The sequence below is a fragment of the Seriola dumerili genome, unplaced genomic scaffold (assembly GCF_002260705.1).
Source record: "Seriola dumerili isolate Sdu_G_001 unplaced genomic scaffold, Sdu_1.0 BDQW01000149.1, whole genome shotgun sequence".
In the NCBI taxonomy this organism is placed as follows: domain Eukaryota; kingdom Metazoa; phylum Chordata; class Actinopteri; order Carangiformes; family Carangidae; genus Seriola; species Seriola dumerili.
Window position 1 is genome coordinate 14,074,182 of NW_019174404.1, and position 24,836 is coordinate 14,099,017.

The 24,836-nt window shown below is 45.2% G+C and overlaps 1 protein-coding gene across 1 annotated transcript in view; it reads right to left on the minus strand.

Moving 5' to 3' along the window:
• crim1 (cysteine rich transmembrane BMP regulator 1) overlaps nucleotides 1–24,836 on the minus strand; it is a 36,533-nt gene that overhangs the window by 6,393 nt on the left and 5,304 nt on the right. The window contains exons 3-13 of the mRNA XM_022750045.1: nucleotides 24,641–24,814; nucleotides 17,395–17,637; nucleotides 13,739–13,918; nucleotides 10,707–10,910; nucleotides 9,643–9,771; nucleotides 9,111–9,264; nucleotides 6,464–6,585; nucleotides 4,976–5,194; nucleotides 3,456–3,671; nucleotides 2,109–2,330; nucleotides 1,160–1,282 (exon numbers count right to left, since the gene is read on the minus strand). Coding sequence (XP_022605766.1) covers nucleotides 1,160–1,282; nucleotides 2,109–2,330; nucleotides 3,456–3,671; nucleotides 4,976–5,194; nucleotides 6,464–6,585; nucleotides 9,111–9,264; nucleotides 9,643–9,771; nucleotides 10,707–10,910; nucleotides 13,739–13,918; nucleotides 17,395–17,637; nucleotides 24,641–24,814 — 1,986 coding nt within the window. The remainder of the gene's footprint in view (nucleotides 1–1,159; nucleotides 1,283–2,108; nucleotides 2,331–3,455; nucleotides 3,672–4,975; nucleotides 5,195–6,463; nucleotides 6,586–9,110; nucleotides 9,265–9,642; nucleotides 9,772–10,706; nucleotides 10,911–13,738; nucleotides 13,919–17,394; nucleotides 17,638–24,640; nucleotides 24,815–24,836) is intronic.

Genomic DNA, 24,836 nt, shown 5'->3' on the forward strand with positions numbered 1-24,836 from the left:
TTTTACTTTTAATGCCTTACTATACTATGATGTTTTTATGCCTTATTATAGTATGACTTTTTTTTTTTACTTTTAATGTCATACTATACTATGACATTTATGCCTTACTAAACTATGACTTTTTTATGTCTTACTTTACTAGGACGTTTTTAAGTCTTACTATACTATGACGTTTTTGTGATTTTTATGCCTTATTATCCTATGACTTTTTTTTTTTTTTTACTTTTAATGTCAGACTATACTATGATATTTATGCCTTACTAAACTATGACTTTTTTATGTCTTACTTTACTAGGCCGTTTTTAAGTCTTACTATACGATGACGTTTTTGTGATTTTTATGCCTTATTATCCTATGACTTTTTTTTTTTTTTTACTTTTAATGTCAGACTATACTATGATATTTATGCCTTACTAAACTATGACTTTTTTATGTCTTACTTTACTAGGCCGTTTTTAAGTCTTACTATACGATGACGTTTTTGTGATTTTTATGCCTTATTATCCTATGACTTTTTTTTTTTTTTTACTTTTTATGCCTTACTATACTAATATTTGTATGCAGCATCATCAGATTCTAATCAAGATTGTGGAACCACTGGCGTTGTAGCCTGTATGCAAATGTCTGAGTAATGTGGAATGTCTCTTGTTTGGAGTAAATTTCATGGTTTTTTTGTGTTGTTTGTTGGTATGTTGTTTTTTCTATGGACCCCCCCACCCATGAGCTGTGTCCCTAATAAAGATTGAATGAATGAAAGAATAAAATTTTTATGACTTTTTATGCCTTACTATACTATGATGTTTTTAAGGCCTTACTATACTGTGAAGTTTTTCTGACATTTTATGCCTTAGTATACTATGACGTTTTTATAACTTTTATGCCTTATGCTTACATGATGTTTTTATGCTTTACTATACTTTGATGTATTTAAGTCTTGCTATACCATCATTTATTTATGGGGCGGCACTGTTGTTCAGTGGTGAGAACTGTTGCCTCACAGTGAGAAAGTACTGGCTTTGAACCCAGGGCTTTTCTGTGTGGAGTTTGCATGTTCTCCCTGTGCCTGCGTGGGTTCTCTCTGGGTACACTCTGGCCTCTGTGTGGAGGGATGGCCCACTAGGTTGTGATTAATTAAGGTGGTGATTTAATAAGCAGGTACCTGTTTCAGCGATGATGGGGGGCACAGTGACAGTGGTGATCCACACTGCACTCTCCACTGTAGCAGTAACTGTTGTCTTGGGGGCATTGGTAGACACCATCACCGGCACGGACGTTGTAATTTCTGTTTAGACAGGATTTAGATCCATTACGACTATGAACAGTATGACTGGTGTATAAACATATCTCACTGTGAGTTAGTGTATGAACTCCCTGGTGTCTCAATTGATAAGCTGTGTTTATAGGAACTGTCCCCTTAACTTCCACTGTAGTGCTTTGTGAAGGCATTACGTAAAAAGCTCTGTTTTCCACTGGGGAAAATAACAAAAACAAAAGGGTCCGGGGAAACGGCTTCATGTCAGAGTGAACAATGGGAGCCTATGCTGAGGTTTTCCTCTATAGGAAAAGCTGACACGGAGCTTTGCCTTCCTGTGCCGCCACAGAGAGAGTGTTGCAGGCTGATTCAGCCGGGGACAGGAAACACGTGTGAATGTGCGGATGCTCGAGGAATGTTTTCACTCTGAGTGGACTGTGTGTGCATGTCACATGGAATGTTGTTACGAATGGTCATGTTTGCCCATGTAGCGCCACAGTGGCTAGGTCTAATGAACAAACACATACACATACACACACATTCAGTCTGACATTTTCTCAGTTACTCCCTCTTTTTGACATGTAGCATTAGGAATTATAACTTTCCCAACATCAGGCATGTGCCTTGTTCCACTGGTACCATTTATTATATAAAGAATAAGAATGGTAGTTTTGCACAGCTGCGACAGTTCTTCTTGGTATGTGGAGATGTTACATAAACCACATTATAGTATGCAAAAAAATCCACATTTAGAACTCGATTTTTCATTTATTTTTAGAACAATAAAAATACTTGAGTCCAAAGGAAACTTTGGCACAAAGCAGCTCTCTTTACTGGGACACACCAAAATACTCACCCAGACAGTGTGGGCAGCACTGGCCCTTGCGTAAGACGGGCACCCTGCAGTTGGCAGCCGGACAGCGCTGAGAGAAACACTGAATGGTGCCGTTGTTGCAGGTGCAGCTGGTGCAGGCGTTCGCCTTCCAGGAGTCTCCAGCCAGCAGCACGTCGCCATCGCTGGTTATGCAGTACTCCTGCTGGCTGCTGTTCACTGGCAGCAAGGGGCTCAGTGTCTCCTCTGCGGTACCACACAGGCAGAAATAGGGTTAGTCATGAAAAGTTAAGCTGAGACATGGAGGTGTGTTCCAGCCTATTTTCTAACTAATACTACAGTTTAACATGTAGAGTGTTACCATATTCAAAAAGGAAAAACCGAATTTAGTCTGACTTGCATATAACTACATGGAGATGCTTGAGTCTACATGACTCCTGCATTCAACCCTGCTGTATAACATCTCAATCCACAAATGTTACTTGGCCTTTATAGTTAGGATGCTTTACTGTATGCTAAACACAAACATAAGTGACTCCATATGGCAGATGTCAGCTCAGCCTCAGACCTTATCTCACTCTCTCATCAGATCTGCGCAGGCCTGAGATCTATGGCCTTTCTCATGACCAAAGACTTAATTAGCATGTACACACACCCCCTACCCTACTGTACCCATATATCATAGGGCCTGTCAGTGAGATGTGTCTTATTTCCACATTCCTGGTGACCAGGCCCATACATATATCAAAGGCCGGCCTCTGACAATCTGCTTTTGTGAGGGGAGATGCAGCGATAAGGCCGGCCGGCATTCCCAAGGAGCAGCTCTCAAGCGCAGTCATGCATTGCTGATTTGTGGGCCTCATGCTTGGGAGTGCTTGGGATATGTTGTTTTTAAGTGTATGAGAGAGACCTGAGTGTTTGGGTGCAGTTCTAAATAAAATATGCGTGTGGTTTTGTGTTTGCCTTGACATTTGTGTCAGAGTGTATTCCCATATCTATGAGCACGGCACAGATGCGGCGAGATTAGTTACATTCTTGCCTTTCCTGCAAAAATTTAGAGTTGGACGAACCTCCGTTGTGGGCCGCTGGGTGAAAGCAGTCCACATGTGCTGCAGCCTGCCTGGAGGATCACTATGTAAACCCAACCGGTCTTGGCTGGTTTCTTTATGAGCCTGTGTGCCTGACATAAAACTGCCCGACAGAGCGCAACATGCAAGACCTTCCAAAGCCACATGCTGATAGCACATTAAAACAACTTTATATGTCTCCTCCTACTACCCCAATTTCTGACAACCCCTTCGTTAGCCTGAAATGATTAGACCCCTTCTTTCCTACAGCCTGGTCTTTTTTTTATTTATTTTTTTATGTTACCTGGGCATACGTGGCAACAGGTGTCCTTGTTCCTGATTGGTGTCTGGCAGAGAGCCGGGGGACACACTTCAGTGTCGCACAGGACACGTCCCTTCCTGCAGGTGCAGCGCGTGCACTCGTCCAGGTTCCAGGTCTCCCCCTCCACATAGAATTCCCCCCCAGGTGCTCTGCACACCACCATGTCCATCCCCTCTGGCTGACCGCTGCCTGACTCATCTACAGTAACAGAGTCGAGAGGGGAAAAAGAAAAAGAAAAAAGGAAACGATCATTTGTCTTCTGCTTTCAAATTCACATTGTGGTCTGAGTATCTTCAGTGCCAAACAAACATTCAGCTCTTAACAAAACATGTTACATGATGAAGGGGAACAAAGACGTTCAGAGTAAACATAGTCATTGATGGATGCATGGGAGACCACTATCCATTAAAAGACAAGTCTCGGGCGGTGTAGGGATGGTGTCCAAGTTATGTTTTGACACTAATTTATTTGAAAACATCTCTGTCCAGCGGAACAGCAGACATCTGCAAATAGTTAGCCTGTTGTCCCCTGACTGCAAAGTGTGTGTAGCTTCTGAAGGTTGTAGACATTCTTTCACTCCTAAATATTTGAACAGCCAACTGAGTCACTCCTCCATAAATATCCTGCATGAGTTGGAGGGGTTGTGGATAAAAAAGTGTGGGTGTGGATCAGTGTGCCTTCCATTTTTAGAGAAACAGACAGAGACTGTGTGTTTGCGGGTTGAAGTGGCCGGCATGTCTGAGGCCTAAAAGCCAGCTAATGATCCAAAGCTCTCAGGTTGAATGAGCTGTTTAGGTGACCGTGAACTGTATCGTGCCAGATGTGTGTACGCGTGCGTACGTATGTGTGTGTGTGTGCGCACGCATGTGATCTATTGAATGCTGGCGCTTCATTCAGTATATTGAAAGAATTTTCAAGTGGTCAACGTGTTTAAACTGAACTTAAACCAATGATAGATTGTTTTTTTGTCTTTTTAAACGATTATTCCACTTTATTAAAACTACTTATTTTCTTAGTTTTGGATGCCATTTTTATTGGTTATGACAAAATTGTACTCACAAGGTGTAAATGCTGAGATCTGGGAGTGCAGCAGGATTGCTTTCAAGAAGTCATGAAAGTGAGTGCAGCCATAATGACGCCATGATCCCTCATTGCACAAGGAAACGGTGTGTGAGCAACTAACAACACGTATGGTCAGTGGAGAAACCATAAAGCCAGTCAGTAAACTGGAGTGGATGTTATGTAATGAATAGCTTGAGGAGTGATTCTCTCTTCCATCTACTCTTCAAAAATAAAAACTAAACCTGTTCGTCTTGTGTTTCTTCCCCCATTAGACTTCCTTTGAGCAATGTCACTGTATTCCAAGAATTAACTTGGTGAACACAGTGTATTATTACTGATAGGAATGAAACCAAAACTATGACCTAATTTGTAGTAACCAGGAATCATCCTTTAATACTTGATATAAAAAAAATAGTCATGTTTAAATTGCAGAGACCTACCTTCACATGTAGGACAACACTGGTCAGGCCTGACGACTGGATGAGAACAGCTGGGTACAGGGCATGAAATGAGCACACACATCTCCCGTCCAGAGTGGCAGTAGCAGTCACGACAGCCGTCGTGCCAGCCATCACCTTCCTCGTATCGGTGCCCATTGGAGGTGAGGCAATAGTTGGGCATTGGGGCCGGGGCAGTGGTGCTTGGGACATGACCACTTTCTGGAGACACAAACATGAAAGCACAGACATTACTGCAGTAGGACTAAGGACTTGTGGAATAGCTGTGAAAAAAAACATTTAAAAGCAACAGAAGCCTGTTATGGAAAGAAGCTTTGTAAATTAACTATGGAAATTTCATTGAGCACATCTAAAATTTACAGTGAGAAGGGTCAGTATTATTGTCCTAAGTCCAGTTTCATTAGAGGTTAAAGTGAGAGCTCACCGGTTATGGTTCCATATGCTGGAGCATTTATGAGTCAGGAATGTTTGATCTTCCTTTATTGTGCATTTATTTCCCAATAATCAATTTATGCTCCAACAACAAAAAAAACTTTTTCCGCAATTTTTTGTCAAGTGACAAAAAACTAAAAGGCTGTCGATGAGGGACACATTCACTTTATGAAGAACCCAACTCGCCAGTAACTAGGTGTTAAACTCAGCATGGCTTTTAAAGCTTGTAGGGATCAAATGGGATCTGGAACAACAGTGAACTGTACGACGCTGCACAGTTCATGCAGATGTCTCTCTCACACACACACACAAAAAAAAAAAAAAATCATACTTCCAAAAAAAGTTTCCTATCCTTAAATATTTTAGGAGTCTACAGAGAGACTGATCCAAGAGTTTCAAAATCAGGCAAACAGCGGTTTATTTGCAGGCGGTACCGGCCTGTGTGTGTCTCTCTGTTTGTGGAGATGAGGAGCAAGCTGCACTGATCACCTCACTATATAAGAAAAACCATGAGTATATTTGAGCCTGAAATATTTATAATACCGCTAAACTGGCAAAATAAACACATCACATAAAATGTGGCAGAGCATAAATATGGCATCTGCGTACTTGCTTTAAACTTAAGGGTTGAGGGAATCTAATTAGAGCTGCGCACACAGACCCTGGATGAAACTAAACACAGACAAAAACTCAAACAAGCAGACATAAAAGTCTCCACAGCAGAGCAGCAAAAGGTCACAGGAAATCAAAGCTGCGGCTTAGTGGCAGAAATTCAACAATCTCCCTCCATCCTCTGCCCTTTAAACTGCTAAAGTATATTGTGATAAGGTTTATCCTTTAGGGAGCATGTTCGGTAAATGTCACATTTAATCTATGAATGTGCGTTATGGTCTGGTGGTACATGAAAGGTCAAGAGCGCACAACATCAAGCAGGGCTCATTCTCTGGAGACCATGAATATACACTAGAATGACAACCAAGCATTTGACCTTAGGCTGCAAAAAAAAAAAAAAAAAAAAAAATGCAACCGCTTCGTTACCTTTACACATGCAGATGGAGCAGCCCTTCCGGTTCTGTCGGTAGCCGTCGCTGCAGTGCTTGTCACAGGTGAAGGGGGGACACTTGACACAGCGGCACATCTCACAGCCATGTTTGTTCCTCCTGCAGAGCAACAAGCACACACGTGTTAAACGCAGTTATGTGAGTATGAGTATGTTAGAAAGTAAACAACACCACAGAAACAGAGTTTAAAGTTGCAATGTGTCCAAGATGAGGAGAAGGCTACGGAGCAACATGGTGTTGTGATACAGAGACCCAGATGCTCTAGTCTGGCATAATCAACATCTGGACCTGCTTTCCCCTCTCTATATTAGCTGCCTTTGAAGAGGGCCAAATAAAAGGCCAACACGTGAGATCCCTGTGGTTTGCACATCATACCAACCCGAAAGACTCCAAAAGGAGAAATCTAAAGCCAATTCAGATGCTTTCAATTCACCCTGCTGCCATCCTTACTGGTCCAAAAGCCTTTGGCGGACATATAAAAGCACACAAGAGCAGGGGCCAGATAAGAACTAATGTCGGCATGCTGATTGGGGAGAACAGAAAAGCACGGAGACAGAGAGAGAGAGAGAGAGAGAGAGAGAGAGAGAGAGAGAGAGAGAGAGAGAGGCCTTTTGATGGTCATGTCTAAGATGATGGTTGATTTGTTAAAAAAAAAATTTTAAAAAAAGGGCCAATTTTACTAAGATGACCAGAGAAGACACTTGAGTTCAGTTGTCAGACAAAGCATGGTTAAAGGGATATTCTCACATACAGAGGGAAGAGTGGTAGAAAGGGCAGAAGCGGCAGAGGCTGGAAATAGACCAGTTGGATCCAATTATCTGCCTAATAAAACATGGATGAGCTGCAGGTTGATAAACTGTCCAAACCCAGATGAAAGAATGACCTGTATCTATACCTCTCTCCTTCTCCAGCTCCCTTTCCGTCTCTCCCTCCAGGTAAGTGATGATACCTATTTTATGAAGCAGTGGCCTCATTTGGCCTGGGTAATTACTCTATTCATCTTCATCTTCCAGGGTGACGTAAATAAAAGAAGCCCTCGACCCCATGAGCGTTGCCGTGGCTCATAAAGTGGACAGAGCATGTCAGGCTCAGCAAACAGAGGACCCTATCTATGCTGAAACAGCAATAACAGCTTTTGAAACAACATTGTGAGGGGTTGGCCAGTGTCTCACTGTACAAATACAGAGACAGAGAGTGCTGCGACCTTAGAGCAAGGCTTTGTTTAAAGATGGTGTGTGGAATGCCAAGCAGCGCTTTGGGCTCCAGGGGGATAGAGGGGCTTGGGGAGGCACCAGGGCCCCTGGCCCTGGGACTGCTGGCTCGGCACAATTTCCAGTGCGCCGCAACCGTGATGGCGAGAAGAATGCCATTCATGACCCGTGTGGTCACAGTGATGATTTTGAGCTATGAAGGATGGAAAACACACAAATGTCCCATAAAAACACAACTTCAGTCGTAAGAACCACCCTGAGAATGTCCGTCACCGGGACTGTGAACACACGAGAGGAGTGTTCGGCACAACGGGTAAACATTCTCTACACGGTTCCCGCAGCTTCAGTTCTGACTATGTACATTACAGTGCTCACAGGATGTCATCAATACAACCAGTATAAACACAGTGATCCTTTGTGCCTTTTGTTTCTTTGTGGTGGCTGCATGCAGGGTTCCTGTGTGAGCAGACAGATCTGCATTGGAAGGCTGGCAAACTCTCAGAGGATATCAGACTTCTGAGGGTGGACTTAAACAGCTGCTTATGAAGGATAAAGCCAGAACTTCCTGCTCGTCTTTTCCCCACAGGATTCCCCCTTTCTCTTCTCTCCTCTCCTCTCCTCTCCTCTCCTCTGGCATCCTACGCAGACATATCGGGCCCATCTTGAGCCGTGGCTCCAGAGAGCATGGTTGAGGTACCAGAAGAATCCCAACTGTATACGTTTCATAAAGGCCGCTTTTGTCGTGATGTGTTTTTGATCGTTGTTTTGAGATGGGGTGATGATTTATGAAACGAGAGGGGTGCCTGGGGACCAAGCGTCCTAGTAGAGAGCGCTTCCAGATGTTTGATTGGGTTAAATGGGATTAGGAGGAGAGGAGTTGCAGGGGGCTGAGAGGCCAGTGTGGACCGCACAGTGAATCACTCGCACACACAAACGTGCACACACACTCTTACACGCAGATATGGAGACCTGGGATTGGCCACCGAGGTAGGCCCAAAACTTCTGTTGCAATAGCCTGTAGTGATTCCATTTGAACGTGACTAAACAGGCACTGGCTTCTGATCATCACTTGATAATATAAGTATTGTTCTTCTTGCTGTATTGTACTTATCTAAAACATAGTAATTTAAATGCAGGGGATGACTGGGCAAAAAAAAAAAAAACTTCATTCATCATCATTATGAAAATGATCACTTCTCACTGTCACAACAGATTTTTACAGAAGTTTACCATCCGCTTAGATTTCTCTGTCTTATAAGTATGTAAGAGCAAAATGTATAGTTTCTTCGTGTATCTGCATGTTATGTCACTGACAGCCACAGATGCCTTTAAACAGTCTGAAAACACGGATGACAAATGAGCGTAGCCATACTTGAGGGATGAGAAACCCACGGGGTCACTGGGTGTACTTACACGTATCCATAAGGGCAGGTCTTAGTGCAGGTCAGAGGTCGGCACTTGGGCATGGGGATGCTGCACTCACACACCTCGCAGCCAAAATCGTCCCTCTCGTATCCCATCGGGCATTGCAAGGAACAGTATTTTCCCAGTTCGGGGCAGGAGTCATCTGAAAGAGTTGAGGGAGAGGTCATCTGATCATGGGCACAACAATCCATCAAAAGAAAAAGGCATGAGTTGCTATGGGGCTGCTTCACAGGAACATTCCTGTGACAGAGAACCTTGCAAAGACTGTAGTCATGGATGCAAATATGTGGTGATGAATATGAACATGTCAAAACCAAGTGGTTGCGGGTTTTTTTTTTTTTTTTTTTTTTTTTTTTGACAGCAGACGTACATGACAGGTAAATACAGTGTTGTATGTCCAGCACTTTAATGCAAAACTGCAAGAGGCAGCACGTCAAAGGAAATTTATCGTGTTCATGCTTCTCCCTCTCTGGAACTTTAACCCTTTAGGTCCAACACAGAGTGAGGAAAGTCGACTTACTGTTGAGACACTGGCAGAGCAGACATCCATTTTTGTCTTGCTGGAAACCATAGGGGCATTCATTCCCTGACAGTGAGCAGTTTTCCAGGGGAGGACATAGCATGGGGCTAACTGTTTCATAAGAAGGCTCTGGTGAACAAAAGAGAAGATGGAGGGTGAGAGCTTTGCATGAGAGCCACAGTAATCAAAGTATGAAACAAAGAACAAATGATCCTGTTATAAATTCTTCCCGGTTTGCGCTAAGATCCCTTCAGGTGTAATACCTCTTCTATGCTTTTTTGTGCCAACTGTAATAGCTACTTGTTTACACCGCTCTTATTTTGGAGTAAACAGTAATTAAAGATAAATGTAGAGCAATTACACCAGGGTGGGTCGCACTGTAAAGGGGGATTATACCTCTCTGGCTTATTGTGTGGAACTGTTTCCCATTAATAAATTGAATGTGTCTAATGTTTTAGCTCTGGGATTACCAGTGACGTTCATACGGTGTCCCCTGGACTGAAGTCAAACTCTGGCACTGCCCAGACCACCTTGAATCGGGGCCAGCTTTATTGAGAAGCCACAATAAAACCAGGACACACACACACACACACACGTACATGCACCATATTTATTCCCGTCAAATGTCTCTCGCCACGTTCAGTGGGAGGAGCAGGCCAACGAGCCGTAACTAATTACGCTCACAAAAAAAAAAAAAAAAAGATCCACTTCAATTATGCAGCCTTCCTGCGTTAAAAGCACACCGCAGCCACACCCACACACACACACACACACACACACACACACACACACACACACACACACACACACACACACACACAAACAGGTGGGTCTCATTTTGGCGGGCAAGGGTAATAAAGGAACACAAAGAACCCTGCAGCTTGAAGAATGCTCTGTGGCCTCCCCTTTAATGAGCCCATGGCAACACGGCCTCTGAAGCAAAGCTGCAGGAGCCTCCTACATGTGGTATGTGGGCTAATGTGCACTTTCTATAAATATGACCGATACATTAGATACAATGAATATAAAATATAAGGTTTGAACACCAACACAACTCCCTCTACCTTCACAGAAAGGGCAGCACTCTCCGGGGATCTTGACAGGGTTCTGGCAGCTCTGCTTGCAGGCCATGGCTGTGCAGTGCGGTTCTCCATCCACGCACTGGCAGAAGGTGCAGTCGTCCTCTTTCCACTGCTCCTCATGAGCTCTGAGCTTATTATTCACCCAGCAGCTGGCCTTAGTGCTGTCCATCGATAGTAACTCCACATCTGAGAGGAAACAGTACAACATGGTGGGGTAAGGAATAAAGTGAGAGAAGAGGAGAATCTTTGATCTGATTCTTTAGCCAAGTCAAATGTATACTTTTAGTTTGGCAACCATGAATTGGAGTTACACCCAAAACCTACAGTCCAATGTATACATACACAATATTCTCTACTGTAAATGAATTAGCAGGAGACACAGTGAGAGCAGGGCTGAAGGAAGTAGGATACTCCATGAGGGGGCTAACATCATACTGAAACTGGCTTGTCACCAAGAGCTAAGGGAGAGAACATGTTTGAAATTTGGATGACTTATTTACATTTATAAGTGGGGAGAGGCTCTCGACTTTGCAACAACATATGTAGGGATAAAAGTTGAAATGAGACACGATGAGGTTTGGGATATCGCTGTCGTCCTGAGAGAGATTTAATAATTGGAAACACAGCGATGGTGATGACATTCATAACTGCTGGTCTCCACGGTGTCCACTCACCCTTTAGCTAAAAGCCTGAACTCATCCATGAGAATTTCAGCTGTGACCACTGAGGTCAATGGCGAGGTCAGTGTTTGATACCATAAATCTCCCTCCAAAGCAAAGAAAGCACTTTTTTAGATCTGTAGCCATTAGTAGGAACCATAAAGTTTGACAGTTTAAAAGCCAATCTGCGCAGCCATTCTGCTCAGCATGAGGGGACGTATCATGCCTGAGCCCAGTTGTGGAAGCCTTTTTTTCCCTCACTTACAATAAACAGTTTTAATTGTTTTTGTTGCACCATTTATTGGCAAAAGAGGTTAGAGGGTGGTCTCAGCATTTTCTCTGTGTGTCGGTGTGAAAGGGTTATTTCTGTCTGTTTACGTGTCCAGTGCGGCTTATTGAACGTGTTTCAGAGGGAGAGAGGGTGCTGTATACTTTGCACAGGAGTCCTATTTGCCCCATCTGATCCCAGCTGAGTTTTGGCTGCTTAGATTCCATCCATCTGGCTGCCATTAACCTGAACAGGATCTCTTTTTCTCTCTCCTATTCACCCCCTTTCTCTCTCTCTCACTGCACACCTCACATATGCTGTACCATGGCCCCCTTACATTGCAACTTTAAAGGGTCACTCCAGGATTTTAGCATTTCACTTCCACGAAGGTGGGAGACTTGTAAGATTAAAGATTGAATGCATTGATGCAACAGAGGCTTTTTTTAAAATCTCCTCACTACTCCAGATACCTACACTTCCCATATGCTACTCAATAGCTTCTTTCAGCTTGCTTTCAGTTAAAAATGTGTTGTCTTCAAACCCAAGCCAAGATCAGACTTAATTAATTCTCAAAGACTTGACAGATCAGAGGCTAAGTCAAACAGTCTTGTACGAAAGATGCTATGCACATTTCCAGTGTAAAAAAAAAAGTAGTTCCACATCAAGCTTGCCATACCTCGACATAATAGATGAGGTCTCTTGTGGTAAATCACTTCTTAATTAAACCTGCATTCAATGGCGATGCTAAAAACACAGCATTGACCTGTTATTACTTCATAGATTTGTTATGTGTGTTAGAATGTGTTGGCATCTACACGTCTAACAGACATAGTTTGCATTTATTTGGTCTTGTGTTTCTGGCCACCTGATAAATCTTAGTCCAATATTCACTTTCCTTTTAGCTCTGTGTTTGGTCTCCATCAACTCTTAAGAGAAACGTCTTCCTCTTTAGCTGCTAAACGCTCCACTGTGTTCACCAGCTAGTTGCTAACTTTGTCTGATGTTTTGTGCTGGCCATGTAGCGTACAAAGCTAAAGCTAAAGACAGCTGCCTGACCCTGCTGTAATGCTATTGGTAAGAATGAACCAAATCAGTAAAGCTGTAGGCTGTAAAACTAAAATCATTAGCTGCTAAAGCACTTTGCAGAGATGAGCAGAACTGCAACCCCTTCACACTGATCTATTGTAATTCTGAAATATTGATTAGTGCAGCTTTAGGTATAATCACAACCAGGTAACCTACATAGATCTTTTAATCCAGATTTAGAGTAATTCCATCCAATGTTCTCTGCAGTGAGCCGTGCAGTAAGTACGAGCAGCTTTCCATAAGAAAAAAAAAAGATGAAAGCATTCCATACCATCTAAATGCCTGCACATTCCAGGTGTACCTCCAACGCTGACCTAACATGATCTCCTCTGCAACCTCGCTCTTTGTCTTCTTCCCTCTCTCTCTCTCTCTCTCGCATGCGCCCGATCAAGTGCAGCCACGCAGGCAGAGGCCAAAGCTGGCTACCGTCTCCATCCTCAAGCCTCTGGCATACTGTAATGTGGTCACCATATGCGCTGCAACCCCCCCTTTTTTTTAAATTTTTTTAAACAATCCAAAGTGCACGTACCGGAGCTCCCTACCTGGCTTCGAGCACATGTGTTTTTTTGCAAGTGGGTCCCCACTATTAAGCCAGAGCCAGATATTACAAAGCCAAGCTGTACACTCTAAAAAGAGGGTTTTTATGTTCTTCAGTCTCCCCAGTGGAAATGAATCCCTGGCTGGCTCTTTAGTGCGCCTCTTGTATGCCAGGTATGTTAACAACTGTCGAAGCTGGTTATATGAGGAAGCCATTAAGGGAGGGTTATTGGAGGTAAGTGTCAGGCAAGGTGGATTTTGATTCCACTTCTCCTCTTCCTGCATCAACTTTCCACACTGGCAACTAGCTGCACAGGCCTTCTGTATGCCACATCACCAGTGGCTTAAACCCCAGAAACCTAACTGTGAATCAGAATCTCCCAATGTTAACTGGGTCATGTTGGGCAAAAACGAAGAATCAAGTCGCCATATCTTTTGCAAAATAGTAAAGAAAGCACGTGTACCTATGCAGACGGGGCAACACTCGCCCTCAGGAATGTAGAAGTTTTCACAATCCAGCTCAGCGCACTCTGCCTTGGAGCAGAAGGAGATTCCTCCTCTGCACTGACACAGCCAGCAGGGGTCCATGCGATACACCTCTCCCTCGGAGAACTCCTTTCCATTGTGGACGCACTTGGGAGAGACTAAGGAGAGAGAACAAGGAGAGGACGAATCAAAATCAGACAGACGCTGTCAACCTTAAAACGGACATCATGTGGGGAAGATAATGCTCAACACACTCCGAGGGAACTGTGCTCTGTCAGGTGTCCTTCACATTTGGCAGGGATTAATACCAGATCCGTCTCCTCATGACTATATGACAGAGAAATGTGCTTTTCATCACAAGTGTCAAGCTTGATCAGCGAGAGGCTGATCGCTACTGTATACATTCAATTACAGATTCATCAACATCCGTTCATTTTCTGCTATCAATGGAAATGTTTATCCGAACCAAATGGTGCTGAGGTAGACACTGATGGCTGAAGTTAAGCCTGTGAGGTGGAATGGCATTTATCAGACAATGAGGCCAAGTCCGTGAGCAGGGATTTCACAGGGATCTATCAAGTCTTGAAAAGGCGCTGGACTCTTGCAGTGACGAGTAAAAGAAAACAGTAGTGGGTCTGAGGATTTTGGCAGAATCTGGGCTCAGTGTGCTGGTGGCAGGTGGAGTGAATCAGCGCTCTGGTCTGCCTTTTCCAAAAGAATTCAAGCTCTTAGAACCTCTTTTAACTGCATTAAACCTATTATGAAATAAAATGAGCTTAGTTACAGCACTGCCGGGAAACCGAGGTCTGATCTTGTGTGTAGAAAACTGATCTGGTAAAGCCAAAACACGTACGGGAAAACCTTGACCTGCTCATAGTACACTTGAGGTGTTTGAGTTCTTGTGTGTGTTTCTGTGTGTGGAAAAAAGAAAAACAAAGACAAACAAAAGCTAAAAAAAAAAAAAAAATTATAATAAACATCCTCAGTTGCAGTTTATACAAAATGAACCAAAAGTGATCAATCGTCCAAAATGAATGATGCTAGTATTGTGGCCAAAGTAACAGGAAGATTACGGCACGACATCTCAATAGTAATACTACATCACATGTTCAAATGTACCACAGTGGTTTGGGGTGACTTAACATCATAAGATCTTAAATAACCACACAGTACTTTCTCATCAAACACACTCCGGCATGAGGGAAGTGAGGCAATGTGGTTATGTAAGAAAGTCTCCAGACTCACAGAGGAGCAGCTACACTAGTTGAGCCACTAAATGTACTGCGTAGATGCAACCAGATGTGGGGCTCCATAAATGAGTGCAGCGGCATCTGTATGCCATACCTTTGAGCGTCTGCGCCGGTGACCCCAAGCCTCCTGACAACCAGCGCTTGCACCCTAACACAAAGCAGGTGGGTCAAGGGAGTTGAAAGCGGAGTGGGGATTTGTTCATCTTTTTTATTCTCCTCCTCGCCTCCTCTTTTCTGCTCCATTCTTTCTGCCCCCCCCCCCCTCTCACTCAGTATTCCTGCCACCATTGCTTTGCGTGCAGCAAAACCAAGCAGAGAAAATGCAATAAGCACTTTAGCTGGCCGAAATCAAAAGGCACGGCAACGTTTTTTAACGCTCACAGAAGCAATAGGAAGTCACATGAGGGGATGCTCACATGTGATTTCCGCAGTGTTTGTTAATGGTAATCCCTAAAACAACTTGCGGCACTGAGTCTAAATTCCAGTCATGCTTTGTGATGTTCAGTCTTCTCTAAATTGAGATGAGGATTGGATGTGGAGATGGATGGGCCATAAAACATCGACCCTAAGCCTGGCTAAATCGTTCATAATGGACTGTCATGCTGGCGCTTCTTGTGGTTTACAGGCAAATAAAGCAAAACAACAGAGGGAATGTGACTTTGTCTTCAGATTAATAATGATGGGATTCATTAAAATCAACTTTACAGAGATACTTTGGATCAGTTCAGACAGATCAGTTGACAACGTAGAAATACGAGTTTAGCTTATGTCACTAACACAACCACTCATCAATGTACAAGGACACGGCTGTTGCGTGTTTATAACAGACTCAAGCTGAGCTCCTGGAGAATGATTAGTGTGGTGATCTCAGCCTTATTGCTCAACACTGGCGCTAAATCTCAGAGGAACATGTGCAGCGCTGAACCTGCTCTGTATCCAGGGCAGAGTTATGTGCCAGCTAAAGTGTTGATAAACATCAGGATCATCTGTAACATCAGATGACGTGAGGTCAGGACGGTGGCTGCCAGGTTTGCTCTGCCACCCAGATACCGCCGCTCTCCAGCCAACAGTGGAAAGAGTCTATTGTCGATGGAGGCCAAAACACACAGGTGGAGCTTATTGTCACTGCACACACTGACCCTGGCTAAATATGAGCCCACCGCCAAGTGGGCAATGGAAACAAGTTAATCAGTCCAAGCCTGACACTCGGAGACAATAGGGGCCCGTGTTAAAGTGCGTTCCATTACAGGATAGGTATGGTATTTGAAAGCAACTTACAGCTTGTATGTCTAAGTTACAGTATTTGTAGCTAGTACTTTTGGGGGGCCTCTGCAGGACCGGGGAGGTGACTAGGGGGGCCCAGTGCGTGTCCTTGTCCGTGTCCCTGTCTGTGGAGCTTTCTGACACGGCGCGCAGTCATGCAGGCCTAACAGACAGTGGGGGCAGCACAAAAGGCATCAAGCCCCAGGCCCAAAGAGCAGCAGACACTTGTTATCAAAACACTGATCCCATGGCCCCCACGGCTGCCATTCAGCCCCCGCTGGCCTGCCGGACTCGATTACCCTCCCCACTGGCAGACTGGAGCACATAAAAAGCATTCCCATCAATGAACTGTTGAACCTTTTCCCTTTGGATGTGTGACCAGACAGGAACCCTTTGACACTGCACTTCTGTTGAGCAAATTCGTAGCCTAAGCACTTTTCTGGTCACTGCGCTCGTTAAGTCCATTAATTCCGGGACACGGCACTCATTTATACATGTGGAGGGGCCAGAATGGGAATTTGTTCTGTTGGTAAAACAGCGAATATTTGTTGGGAGCGCAGAGTAAACAGACCAATACCACAGGTCCCCTCCCTGCCTTCCTGACTCTCCTGGTTGCCTCTGGGCCTCTGACAGAGAGCGCTGAAGTCTCCCTGTGTGTGTGTGTGTGTGTGTGTGTGTGTGTATGTGTGTGTGTGTGTGTACAATCAACATCTGCTCTCTCTCGCTTCTCCTTTCCTGTATTACTTATGTCTCTTTCTCACCTGGTGAGAAAATGGTGCACAAGTGCATTTCAGAACAGCATCGCCTTAGAAAGAACCATTATATTTAATAACCCTTTAAGCAATAAAAATATTTGCGGCTACACCCCTGAAAAATTGCTTTGGAACCATTCCACCCCGGGAAGGCATCAGCCAAGCCTGATAAACAGCCCAAAAGTAATTATCCAATCAGCAACTTTCCTTTTCATCTGTGGACATTTGGTCAGCAGGGAGGAAAGCCTTACTCCGAGGAAAATAATTGCCTCCTCAAAGGCGATGAATCTCACACCAACTGTGCTACTGCTACCCCCAGCGGGAGACCAATCGAAACAGAATGTGTATTGTGCAGTTCAGTGTAATCACCTTTCTGGCACTCAAAGACATCACAGCAGTCTCCTGGCTGACCGCTGGCCTGGCTGAGCGACACGGCTCGCTGTCCGCTCGGGCACTGGGGCTTGTGGCAGGCACGGAGGTCGCAAGTGCACTGGGGAGGTACGGAGGGACAGCAACCAGCAGGGGGCGTGTAACTCTTGGTCAGGACTGAACCGTGGGGGCAGGAGGGCACCTGCAGGGCGGGACACGTCACCCCGGCACACCTCAGCTCCTCTGAAACACACAGATATGCATGCATGTTCACAGTGAGATGCGGGTGGGTATGCAGCAAATAGAACGTGCAAAAAAACAAAACAAACAACAACACAGGTTTGACATTTTTTTAATTTTTCTTCTTCTATAACTCCACCTTCAACTGCTCTGACAGTGCCCACACTGTTCTCCTAGAGGAAGGAGGGGTTGCATAAGTGTGTGTGTGTGTGTGTGTGTGTGTGTGTGTGTGTGTGTGTGTGTGTGTGCGTGTGTGTGTGTGAGGGCTTGCCACCTCCTCGTAGTGTCAGTTGAGCCACTTTAGAACAGCGCTACTCGTGTTACGGTCTAAAAGCTGAGTTCACACAGTCACCCAACACAAACTCTGTGCACAGTCATCAGATCCCCACTTCAGTCCGTGACAGCTTTACAGCATCCTGTCAGAGAAGTGAGAGCGGCGCTCTAGACACGACAAGGCTCTCTGCATATCCTGTCTACGCGCCTCTGATCCCACCCAGCCTGGCTCGACTGGCTCACAATCCAAACAGCCCCTCACGCTCTAAAACCAGTCATTAATACCAGCCAACTTTCAACAGAGCCTTTCTTCTTGCCAGTTTAGAATCTCCCCTTCACTTAGCATACCAGGATGTGTTTGTCTATTCATTTGCCAGAGCCAACATAATAGCTCCGATACCCCTTGTTAGGTGGGAAAGAGGTGCGGGGGCACTGGAAATCTGGGCAAGGGGTTCAGGGGTGTATTTTGGAGCCTGTTCAGGAAAAAGAAAAGTGGAGCGCCCCTCTGTACAGACATTGTATGAGAACAGTAGCTACCTTACAAAGATTGGATTACCCAAACCAAAGGGACGTGTTTATTTTGGTTCTCAGTGTCACTGTAATGTATACAGTGCAGGCAGAGGAGAGGGGCCGCAGGAGAGCAGACTCACGTCCCGTCCTATAATGGTCAATCACTAAGTCATTTCCCAGATCCTCTGCTGAAAGACCAACACACACACACGCGCACACACACACACACACACACTTTGACAACTGAGAGGAAGAGTGGAAAGGCAGCATCGACTAGTTTAATCACCAACATATAAAGGAGGAAACATGTCGACACTTGACAGCCTTTTCAGAATGTTAAATCAAGTGGATCATGATTTTGTTGTGCAGAACACTTGAACAATCTTTGCATACATATGGTTTTTGAGGAGAGGGAATGATACAGGCCGGCGTTGCGTAACAGTGCTCGGAGTTTTTTTTTTTTGTGGTGTTTCCAGAAGCTTGAGTTTTGTTGATGGTCTTACCAGACTGGTGCTGGCTCCGCTGTGCAACACAAGTCTCTCAGAGGATGTGCCTCATCCTTGACATTTGAAGACCTGTAAGTGGATCCCTCTTGGTTCTGCCACCAGATGGGGAAACTGGAACTGGTGAGCAGAGTTCGGGGGCCCAGACTTCTGATCCCCTTGATAATGGCCCTGCTCTGCCAAGTCCCCGACTCAACAGAGCGGGACCTCTTGTACTGTACGTTCTCATCCATTCCATCTTTAGAAGGCGAACTCTCTGGTCTGACCTGATGCTCTGCCGGCCTTGTGGTTAACTAGCCATTTGATGTCTACCTGGCCTAGAATAAACACTGCGGAGAGGGGCCGTAAGACTGTGACTGCTGTACTTTGGCGGGTGGGGGTAAGATTTCTGACAGATGAAATTGAGGATAGGGGAAACGTTGAATTTTTCTGGCTCCAGATAAATACAGCAAAAGTGTGAGGTATCTGTACTGTACTGTTTACTCAAGCAACCTGGGAACAGTGAGGGCCACCACAAAGCTCTCATTGATAAACTCCGTAGCTGAATAGTGTCATAGAAAATGAGGGGAAAAACCCCTGAATTAAGGGAGGCTACAACCCTTTTAACGGTTCTTGGCCTAATTCCTATGCTGGAGTTAAATAAACTTCAGTTGGAAGCTCTGATTAGCAAATGTTTTACTTCCAATAAAGTCTAATGCAGTCTGCTGCTGCTCAGTTGAAGACCGGTTTTGCATATGAAAACCTCACGCTGTTTAAAGCCGTAGAAAATGCCCTGGGACGATCTTGCACAACGTTCTGCACTGAAAAACACTTTCTGTGTATTGTATGTGTCCCAGAGAAAGCTGATTACTCTTTCAGTTGCGATAATAGCTGGGGTGAGAGTGCGCTGGGAAAAGCAGCTGGCAGACATACCATTGTCATTCAAATGAATAGAATTGTATCTATCCGTGGAAATGGTCCAGACCCTTGCAGGTCCAATTAATATCATTTTCTAGCGGGCACATTTAGAGGCACAATAGGCAGACGGAGAGGATGGAAAAAGTCAGCAGCAAATGGGTTTTATCCTGTGCTGTTTGGGTTCTATCTCAGAGCATAAGTGGCTGTAATTAGTGAGTCAGCAACCACAGAACCAATCTTCATATCACAATGGTGGCCATACTCCAGCTTGCACAAACACAAAAGGCCTGATTTGGTATGCGCGATAAATTCCCTCTGCAGATCAGGCAACATGTGCTCTTGTACAATTGTAAGATAGCAAAGAATGGGAAACCTTTGACCTCAATGCACAACCTGCAACGACATACATAGTCACAAGCACGTACACACACACACACAGGTACACACACCTGGCGCTGGTCTGGAAGAGATGGGATACGGAAATTGCTTCATTACCACAGAATAGTTTCTATTGTAAACAATGCATATTCCTGGCATCTCAGCAGCTCGTTGAAGAAAGAAAAACACCTCCTTTCTAAATGGGTTTTTCTTCCCTTTAAGCTCGGATACAAGGAGCGCAGTCTTTCTCCGAACCAGAGCGGCTCAGCCAGGCAGAGGACGCTGTGTTGACAACCCGAGTTTACTCATGGAAAAAGCGCACAATGTGAGTTCTGTTCACTGACTGACTTTGGAAGCAAGTCAGAGGAGAACAAAGCTGTCTCAGTCCAGCTGCCCTCCGTGGGTTTCTGGTCTGTCCTCAGGTTTTATAAAGTTGCTCCGCGAGGGGACACATCAGGGCCGTCCCTCTCACATAAGCTGTGGGGGCCTGGCCCGGCGCCCACCAGCAGTTACAGCTGAGAAAGTCGCCATTGTTCACTGTGTGTGTGTCAGCGTGTGTGAGGACTGTGGAGCAGGTCTGGGAGGAGGTCCAGGCCAAAAGGCACAGACAGGGTCACCTGGAAGAAACGCTCGGTGGGAACTTCACACCATGGTTTGAAGCCGGGGCGTAGGCATGCGGCAAGCCAGCGGGCCTGCATCTGCCGCCTGCACGCCTTGCTGTCTCACCCTCTGGCTAAATATTTGCAGATGAAAAACGTGATCTCAGTGTCCTCAGCAACACCGCTCCAGCTGTGAGCGAGCATGTTTGGGTGAGGTCATGACAAATGTGCTCGTGTAGGTGCACATTTGCACATAAGATGCATTCATGTACGCGTTTGTGCGGGTGCGTAGCGAGGCTACTTAAAGCATGTGTGCATTCCATTGAAAGCACACCCTTTCCTTAACGTCAGATGGTCAATAAGATTAGGGCAGTGACAGAGAGCGCGAGGGACGTCTATCAGGCTAAAGGGCATGTCTATCACTATATCTGGCACAAAATGCATATGAAAAGGGTGAACGCACTCTGCTCCAGGGTACTATACATAAAGCACTGAGAAGCAAAACTAAGCAGTTATCACGTGTACTGACCCTCAGAGGAGACTCTACTTAAAAAAAAACAATCTGTAGCAAATGTAGAAAACACTCTATGGGAGACCTGGGGTGTGGACAGCTGTTGAATAAATTGTGGAAGAAGCAGTTGAGTTATATATGGATTTTGGCCATATGGATCTGTTCCCTTTAAGGGGGAAAGGGGAAAGAATAGCGGATGATAGGAGAAATGTGTCTGGGAACAACAGGAGTTGGCCTGGGCTGCAGTCGAGGTGTCTTTGATTTGTTAATGGTTATGGTTGGGTCAATAAGCTGAGGTTTTCAGCCTTGTTTTAGTGAATGGACTGAAGGTTAGAGCTAAGACTTCTTGTGTGTGTGTCTTGGCTTTCCCTGTTGGCCTAATGCTGGCTGGTTTGGTTCGCGGCTGACCATGAGTACTGAGTGGGATGACAGCAATCCCAACATGCCTTTAGGGGAAGTTCTTTGTCTTGATTACCACACAAGAGTTTTGTTTCCTCTTTGAAATTACTACCCACACACACACACACACACAAATATGCACACACTAGGAAACAAGCAGCTTGCAAGGGGCCACAGCTTCCGCACAGCAGACAGCACACACACACACACACACATAAACACACACACGCGTGCGCACACACACGGCGCTGAGACGTCTCACACCCCTTCCAGCCAGTGGCGGTCTGGCTCGGCCAGTAATAGCCCCGCCACAAAGAGGCTGCAGCCAAGCAGAACTAACAGTCCTTTCACAAGGGCAGAGGGAGGCAGGACAGAGGTGGCATAGGTGGGCAAGTAGATTTGTGGGAACGAGTCGGTTTGTGTCGTGACATCATAGCGGGCACCACCTCCCTCCCAGACCGCTGTTGCTTGTTCCCGTCAGTGAGCAATGGCTGGGGAATTCCTCTGAAATAGCCGTTAAAGGTCTTATCATGAATGAAATATGTAAACCATCCCGCAGTGTAAAATTACCAAACACCACCCCACCAAGGCTCCGGGGCCTGTACTTGACACAAATACCTCAACAAAACGGTTGGCCTCTGTTGTGATTCCCTATCTTCCGGCGTCTGCCTCTCCCCTCCTTCTCCTTCACTTATCACATCCTCTTTACTCCCTGACATGTGGGTGATATGTCTGGAGCACCATGTTGCTTCTGACCGAACGTTTGCCATCAAATTACATCAGCGTCGTCTTGTGGAGAATAATATCCCGCTAAAACCACAAGCGGCAGAGTTACGAGCGTCAGCAGTGATGAAGCAGAAAAGATGTTGAGTTTTAACAGATCACAGTGAGTCACAGCAGAGGAATAAAGTGACAAGACCACTGAGTGAGTCAGAGGGAAAGTGAAAGGCCAAACTACATCCATGTGTGAGTCTCAAGAAGAGAATCCAAGGTCTAAAAAAGGTTGGGACACAGTGCACACGAAGAGAAGTGCAGTCAGCGAAGCTCTCATGCGTCATGAGAGCAAGTTTACAGGATGCATTTGCTGTCACAATCTAGCAGGGCATGCTAACACAGATCTAAATAACTGCTTGCTAGGGGCTGATGGACGCCATCACCATGCAGTCCTACAGGAGTGAGCGAATAGTGATCCTTCCTAACCGCAGAGTCCCAGTCTGGTCGCAGAGACCTCCTGCTGATGACAGACAAAGGAAAAATCTCTGCCGAGACATCTAGACAAACAAGATAATTATCACACACAGACACATGCGCAAACACAGATGCAGACACGCAGGCTCAGACGCTCACATATACAAGCTCATTTACACACACAGGCACACATACACACGATGACATATAAAACACTTGCCAGCGTGCACATGTGTGCATCGTTCCACGTTGCACATGCATACTTAACAGACATAACAGGTCTCCCGGTCTCTCGCTTAATGAGGGGGGCCATCAGGAGGGGGTGGGTGTGTGCTGTGGTGAGAACTCATAAGCTGCTGAAAAATGTTGTTTACAGTTTTCACTGGTGTGAGTTTAAACTGTCATCCATCGGGCTCAGACTTTGAGAGGAGGCAGTTGCGAAACACAGAGGGCTCACACTAAGTCTTTCATTGGAACACTAGACGTCAATGATGATACGTCTAAACAATATAATGTTTGATGAACAGGCTTCCTGTGGGATTTACAGAGTAAATGGCTCAAGACAAGCATCCACACAGCTGCACTGTAAACGTTCTGTAATAACCTCTGGTGTTATTCGCAGACTAAAGAATCTCCATCTTTTCTTCAATTAAAATGTGAGCAAAGTGCAAAGAGAGGAAGAACCCCGAGTAAAGAAGAGAGACGTGGATAAAAACACAAGCAGGAACAGTCACATGCTTTGGGCTTAATCCGTTCACTATAGCACCGAAACCGTTTTCCTCCTGGTTTCCGGTAAAGTTTCCCACCTTTCTGTCTCTTCAGTAAGATGAGGCTTACCTATCATACACAGAGGTTCATGGAGTTCACTCAGTGGCAGTCCTGTTCTATTTTGCAAATGTCACTCAGGAGGCCGCCGACACTTAACGCCTGCCTATCTACCAGACACCTTACAATCCAAATGAGGAAACTCACTGTGCCAATAACATCTTTCACTAAGAAGTGTCAATCAGGGAGCCGGCTCAGAGTGGAGGTAATCACACATCCCTCCTGCTCTCGCAGTTCATTCAAAAGGATTCTCTTTTTTTCTTTTTTTTCCCCTCTCCTCCTGCATGGGGCAACGATTCAGCTGACACTCTATACATTTACATGGAGACACTCTCTCTTTTTGCTACACCGTCAGTCAGCTTCACACCTTCTCCCTTTCACTCTCCACATCTTTCTCTCCTGTTTTCCTTTTGTGACATCAATCTTATGCTCTTGATCTCCTCCTCCATTCTATTTCCCACCACGTCATAATGGAAAGTGCATTTTGCATGTTAAACTTTGTGGCTCCATGCAAATATTCAGGCAGAATGACACAAAGGATTCATTTTACAATCACACACAATTTCTAGCTCTTGAACTTTAAAAGGTTCCCCCTTTTGCTCAAAATTAAAATTGACCAACTTTAGACTCACAAGGTTTTCATTGGTCTGTGACAATATGCTTCCCTTCAGACATAATGAGCAGGGACATAAGGAATGTTCCACTCAGAGGTGATTTGCAAAACCTTCAGCTGTAGCGACCTTTATGTCACTGTTTGCACTAAGCATGGAGAAAGATAAAATCCTGTTTTATGTAAAAGTAACTTTGTAGGTGCAGGAATCTATTTCAGACTCAGGTATGAAACCTCTATGCGAGCCGAGTGGAATTACTGGTCGGCCGGCTGTGTGGTTGTCACTTCCAGTTGCAGGTCATTTGAAGGTTACCTGCGGCTTCCTGGCACTGGCTGCGGTTGATGTAGGCGAAGTGGTGGTGGCAGCTCTGAGACTCACACACACAGCCCTCAGCGGTCAGGTTACACCCAGAGAACATGCAGGCCGGGTTGGATGGTCCCACATACTTCTCTCTGTGTCTTTCCCGGTGCTCGTGCTTCCGACCCTCTGAAATTCAGCCATGGACACA